Source organism: Caenorhabditis briggsae (genome assembly GCF_000004555.2).
Source record: "Caenorhabditis briggsae complete genome, chrX, whole genome shotgun sequence".
Taxonomy (NCBI): domain Eukaryota; kingdom Metazoa; phylum Nematoda; class Chromadorea; order Rhabditida; family Rhabditidae; genus Caenorhabditis; species Caenorhabditis briggsae.
This window is the reverse complement of record NC_013491.2, coordinates 4,774,838-4,781,362: the sequence shown is the minus strand read 5'-3', so window position 1 is coordinate 4,781,362 and position 6,525 is coordinate 4,774,838. Positions and strand designations below refer to the sequence as shown.

The window sequence follows — 6,525 nt, the reverse complement described above, 5'->3', positions numbered from 1 at the left end:
GCCATCCTCTTCCTTATCAGATATTGACTATGTTTTGATCATAGACAGCAAACATCAACCGCCTGAAACTTTGTGATGTATGGACCTAAAACAAAAAGACCGACATTTTCAGAAAAAATAGGCAATTTCAAGATCCGCAACATTTTTAAAATGATCAACATTTATTTCGTTAAATGGCATGTTTGGTTTGTTTTCGTCGGATCCCGTCGGGCACAGGGTAAGAGAGTAAAAAAAGGAAAATTATCAAACAAGATAAAGCACTTAAACAATAATTCTTGATTGAGTAGCTGCAAAGTAGCGAGGTTGATAGTTGTACTATCAGGAGCTGATCTTTCTCAGGTAGAACTAGTGAATTTTCAAAAAGACGAGATATGTTATACCAAGAAATGATACAGGGCTGGGGGACAGAGGGAAAGCAAAATATACAAGAAAGGGAAAAGTGAAATGGAACAAATGATCGTAACCCAATTTTTCAGAATTAAAAAAACATCTAAAATTATGACAAAAAAAAGCTAGATCTGAGTTCGAATGGCATCTTCACAGTCTGGAAAGTCAGCATCGGAATCGCTGTCCTGGTCGTAGAACAGATAGTTGTCGTAGTCGTTGAACTCGTGAGAATCGTCTCTTCCGAGTCGGCGATGACCACTGAAATTCATATCTTTGCAGGTAAATTTGATATTTCGGAGCCGTTTGGGATTTTAACTCATGCGGTTATTCGGAGGGAAGCAAAATCAGTAATTTGCTAGTGCGTGCCCTCCATTTTGTGCTCGTGAATTGTTCCAACATTAAAGGGACAAGGCATTTTTTGCAAGGATTTCTTAGGGATAGCCGTGGTGTTGCGGGAATGGACTAGCGATTTCCAGAATTTTGGACCTCCGCGGCTGCAGCCAGTTTCAGAACATTGCTGGCTTGCTCCCCTCAGAATAAATTTCAAAGTTTCAAGAGCTCACTTTGTATAATCAGCGAAAAACTTTCGATAAGACGACTTGGGCCAGAACTGATGCACCAGACATGAGAGAGCCACAAAGTTAGCGAACGTAGTCAATGCTGTAATACCAATCGTTTGTATTTTTCGACAAGTTGTTTTGAATCTCACCCAAAATAAGCGAGAATCTCCACAACTGGGACACAAACGACGCCACAATTCCAATCATTGGCAGTGAGACGAACCAAACCAGGAAACCAGCTCCAAAATGTGCAAGGAACTCTGCCTTGTGTCGGTTCTGCTCGCTGTCGATCAATTTTCGGATTTCGATTAAAAACCAGATTGCATAGACGATGCGGATCAGGATCATTCCGTGCCCCGGCCATGCTGAGTAGATGTCAACGTCATGGAGGACGTCATAGACGAATGTCTAAACAATTGATACAGTATTTTTATTTTCTAATGGGCTCGAGCTGAGACACTTTTCAGAGGTCACCCTAAAAGCTACCGAGAGAGCTACGCTGTTGCAAAGTTAGATGCTGGCATAATTCAAATATGCTGGCATATTTCACATAATTCAAAGATTTTACTACAAACTGCTTAGCAAACCTTTTACTGTTGAAGCATCGGACCGGGATCAGAAAAATGCCATATTTTGGAAACTTGAAGTCAATTTAAAATTTTCCACGCTAGCTTCACAGCTCGAGCACCCATTAATTTCATCAAAATACTTACACAATTATAGAAAAACAAAATCGTATCAAGTCCGGCTAAAATCCCCCACATGATGATGGTCCGTCTTGGATACTCCGTCCCAGGATACGAAATGTCCCATCCTTTGGCCAGAAGAATCAGCAGAAGACAGTGTACTTGGACCGACGTGTTTCTGAAAATGCATATTTTGATTTCTCGCAACTCATTTCGTCAATATTTTTACCTCAACACTTCCCCAGCGATTCTGGCAATGAAAAATCCCTGACCATCATATGCGAAGAGAAGTACGTTGAAACATTGTAAGCTGTATCCGATGAGTTTCATGGTGATTATTCGAGAGAGAATTCTGGAAATTAGGAAAATTATCAGGCACTTTGGAGTGAAACTCACATGCTTCTAGGAGGTATTTGTCGGTTTTTGAAGTTGGCACCAGATTGGATGATGGAAAGAATGGCATACATACAGACGGTTAGCAAGAACAGTTGGACAGTGTTTTGCTCGTCGAAGGAGAAGTTGAATGTGAAAAAGCTGACGGCTGCACTATTAGGACGCCCATTGGTCAGCCAGATGTCATAGTTTATAGGAACATTTGGTGCGGAGTCTTTCCATTCACAATTGGAATCCAAATTGCAAGCGATTAGGAGGACGTACCTAGAATAATTGTTGGTATATTTCAGGGGTATGTGATAAAGGAATTTCTTGTAAACCAAAAAGTCAAGGGGTTGTTTCTTCGAAACAGGTTTCACCATACTTTTGAGTCGAAACTGACCGACCGAGGCATAGTTCCTTTCATGTTCAATATTTTTAAACCGACTGAAAGAACAGAACCAAGGCTGTCAAAAACAAGGCCGCAATTTTTCGTTTACGATATTTCTAGGATGAGTGGGATTCGGTGACTCAGCAGCGTTTCTGTGACTGTGGCTCAGCTGGGATTTGGTGACCCAAAGATTTCTTCAGGTTAGCTGTTCTTATTTTCGCAAAAAGCGGACGGTTTGGTCTACAGCGACCTTTCCATGGCCCGGGTGCGGCCGGCGCTTTTCCCAACAGCCTTGAATAAAACTCAGCGAGCAATTTTTAGGTATTTTTAACCTGGTGTCTTTACGGGAAAGAAGCTATAGCCGGACCCTTTATCGGACAGTTTGCAATGGCAAATGATTTTTCCTCGGTTTTTTTAATAGATAAAACTAACCAATGCTCGGGATTAAATCGCTCTTGAATCTGCATCGTCATCTGGTATCCTGGAATCACATTGGCCGCGTTATCCTCTCCCTTACACAAATGACCGTCCGGGCAAGGAATCCATCGAAAACTGTCGCTGGTTCCATTTGGAAAGCATCGTGGCTCGAATCCTTTGTTCGTCAAGTTCTGGAATTTTCTTTTTTTTGAAAAGTCTCCAACTACTCAATGAATACTCACCCTCAACATTGACCCACAGGACATTCCATAGTCGGTGGACGTTTTCCGGAAGATATTGATGTTTTCTGATGATACGATGGCGAGTAGAACCGGATCTGAATCATGAATATGCATTGGACAATTCAAAAATGATGGAAATTGGCTCACTCGAATAGTTAAACGTGGCTTGTGGCAAGAAATGTCCGTATAAAAATCCTCTCGAGTCTTTTTCATTCTTCACATTCGTCTGTTGGTACCCAAATTTGGTGAGAACCGCCACCTTCTGTTCGGACGGATTCCATGTGCCTGCAAAAATCGATAAATTGCCATTTAAACAAAAAAAACCAACCCTGTATATGTGCAGCATTAAGAAGAACGGTCCCTAAATGGAACAAGAGGAGCAATCTGATCCATTGACCCATCATAGCTATGACATTCTGGAAAAAAAAGTATAAAACAACGTTTTTTTATTCGAAACGAGTATCACAAAGTCTAAAAACAACACAATTGAGAGAAAAACGATTGAAAAGTGCAAAAAGTCGCTCATTGAAAAGTGGAACCAGCAACTATTCATGAGAATGTCAATTGAATATGATTGACACCACACAAACTAGGTTTATTAAAACGCGACGAACAAACGGAAAAATAGAGGCTCGATGAATGAATGCGAGGGGAAAAAGAGGGCAAGTGATGGAGACGCAGACGCGTCTCAAGAGAGCGTATTTGCTTTCTTATGTGTGCGTCATTGGCATTTTCTTGCCAAGAACGTCTTCTTGGGTGAAGAGGGTGTAATAATTAAACGGTAAGTATTGATTCTACATGCTTTCTCGTATTGTATTGTGTTACATCAAACAGAGAATTGTGTCGTCTCCTTCTTCTTCTTCTTCTTCTTCTGATTCCAATCTTTGCATTTTTCACACACTTTTGCTATTCAAAAAAGGACAAGATGTAACTTCTACTTGCATAAGGTTATGCAAAACGTGAGATTTGTTTTTATGAAGATAGAGTGTCTTCTTGTTTTTGTAATTCAAGAAAAAGAAAGAAGCGGGGAGAGAACGAAAACTCAATTACCACCGAGTATAAGCCTTTGAGCCACACACACCCCGAAGCTTAGTTTATAGCTCTTCACTGGTTTTTTCTAGATGAGAGAAGTTCAGTGAAAAAGATCTAGAAGCGGGAAGAGAGAAATAAAGAGAAAGAAGAGATTACTGTAATGATGGGGAGATGTAATGCTGGAGAAAAAGTATATAAATTGGAGACAATGAGGGGCCGTCTACAGTATTTGCCTACAGTTTACTAGCATGTTAGGTATCTTTATGGTTTGTTCGGCAAATGAATGGGCAAAATTATTGACAAGTGAGTTGTTCTTTTTTAATTTTGCGATTTAATTTTTAAAATTTGGTTATTACTGATGCTTCGGAATGTGATTTATTTCAAAATCTAATCGGAATCTGAAAACTGATTTAAAACTTGAATACCGTGGATTCTCTAATAGAAGCTCACGCTATACGTGCACTTTGAGCTCAAATATCTCGGTTCTTATGAAAGTTATGAAAAAATTGTCAACGGATATTATTTTTCAGCATATTATTCAGCATATTATCAGCTATGTTTTATCAGTTAAAACATTTTTGATGTCTTTTTCAGAAACTGAGATAATTAAGCTCAAAGTGCACGAGAGGCTTCTTTTAGAGAATTTACGGTATTTCTCGACGGTTTGATCTAATTTTTAGAATCTGTGACGTACCCTGAATTTTGATATCAGAATTTTAAAAAATCCTTGAACTCAAATAAACTCAGCATTTTCATTTCGTGAAGTTTCAAAAATGTATGCACTTTTCGGAAGAAAAGTTCAGCATTTAAATTTCAGCTGATTTCTTGCCAGGTTTTACATACTAAATTGAACTTCCTGGCTTTCAGACTACCATAGGAATACTGTAAAAAACGATTCTGAGATATTTTGTCACAGTGATAAGTTTGAGGCTACAAAAACCGTTTTAGGTCTGTTAAAAATGTTTTTTTCTCTAATAAAACACAACAAAAAATTTGGAAAGTGAAAAAAAAAAGAGTTTCAGAATATGTTCTATTGGTAATTGCAAAATTGAAAACTTTTCAAATATTTTTGTTGTCCCAAACCTATCCATCCGCCTGTATTACCACTGTGGCGAAATGTCCAAGAGCCTTATAAACCATCAAACTATAGAAAAATACAGCACAGCTTCTAATCTCTGGCCGAAACACTTGCAAAATCTCAAAACCTTTCAAATTTTGAACCTCATGACCCCTTCCATTCGTTACTCTCTTCCCCCAAAAACCCGTTTTAAAAAACAAAACGCACTCGTCTTTCATTTTTATGAGCCCCATTCAAAATTTCCGGTACGTTGTATATGGGTGAACCTTCTCTCGCTCGCTCTCTTCTTCTTCTTCTTTTTTCATTTTTGTTCCCTCGTTTTTCCTCTGCAGTGTTCTTCTTTTTCCAACCCGATTCTTTCTTGGTTCGCTTCTTTTGCGTTTCAGAGAAAGCAACAAAAAACCCACAGCAATTTTCCCTTCTCCTTTATTCGTCTCAAAACGTCTTCTAGCACGGCGAAAATGGAGAAAAAAAGCTCCAGCTTTTCTTGTCTCTCCGTTCTCTATAAATTCCATCTCGTGGTATCTGTTAGAAAAAGACGGTGGGGCGGACCCTGTGCTTCTCCACTCTCGCCGTCTTGCTGTTTCCGAAACGAAAGAGAACGGCGTGTTCGGAGAGACACAGGTCCCATGCCAACCCGTTTTTCATTCTCTGTCATTCATTAGATTATATGGAGAACGGAGAGGTGCCAGACAGACACGGCTTCCAAAAAGCGAAAGGGGCACATTGAGAGCAAACCGCTGTTGTCATACGAAGTACACCACAACCAATTTTTTTTCGCTCCTTTTCATTTTTCTTTTCATGTGCTTGCTCCTTTCCAATCATTTTTCAAAACTGAAGAATTCGTTTCTGCTCCATGAATTACCGTAACGGCCAATAAGACATAAAACATTTTTTTAATGTCGGTTTTCAGTCATTTTGGCCATTTTCAGAAGTCTGAAGCTCGTGTGCAAAGTTTCTGATCAATTTGAAATTTCTGGAAGGTGTAAAACAGATATCTGCATTTACAGAACTTGCATAAATTTTCTTGCTTTTAAGCTAGATGCTGATTTCGGAAAGGTGCTGGTTTTTTTTAACAATATCAGCACAAAAAAAAGGTGTCTTTCAGAAACCGGCGAATAACCGAAAAACTAGAATTTCTCAAAAAAAGTCTGTGAGTGCAAATTTCTCAATTTAGGTTTGTTTCACACTTTCCAAACTTTTTAAAGTGATTGGAAGCTTGACATCCAAGCTCCAGACTCCTGAAATGGTGGAAAACAATTTGAAAAATACTTTTTTCTACATCTGATTGATTGGTACTGTAGCTTTTTCCCCTTCCTTCCACGTTTTTCAAAATTCCAGACATCTTTAATTTTCAGAA

The 6,525-nt window shown here is 39.1% G+C and overlaps 1 protein-coding gene across 1 annotated transcript; it reads right to left on the bottom strand.

Moving 5' to 3' along the window:
• Positions 1-512: 512 nt before the first annotated feature.
• On the bottom strand, positions 513-3,459 carry CBG17275 (the record flags this gene model as incomplete). Its single annotated transcript, XM_002643882.1, has 10 exons — positions 513-645; positions 951-1,047; positions 1,097-1,355; positions 1,661-1,811; positions 1,863-1,985; positions 2,030-2,290; positions 2,829-3,004; positions 3,056-3,150; positions 3,203-3,340; positions 3,384-3,459. 10 exons carry the CDS (start codon positions 3,457-3,459, stop codon positions 513-515), a joined length of 1,509 nt encoding a protein of 502 aa, XP_002643928.1.
• Between the last annotated feature and the right edge of the window lie 3,066 nt (positions 3,460-6,525).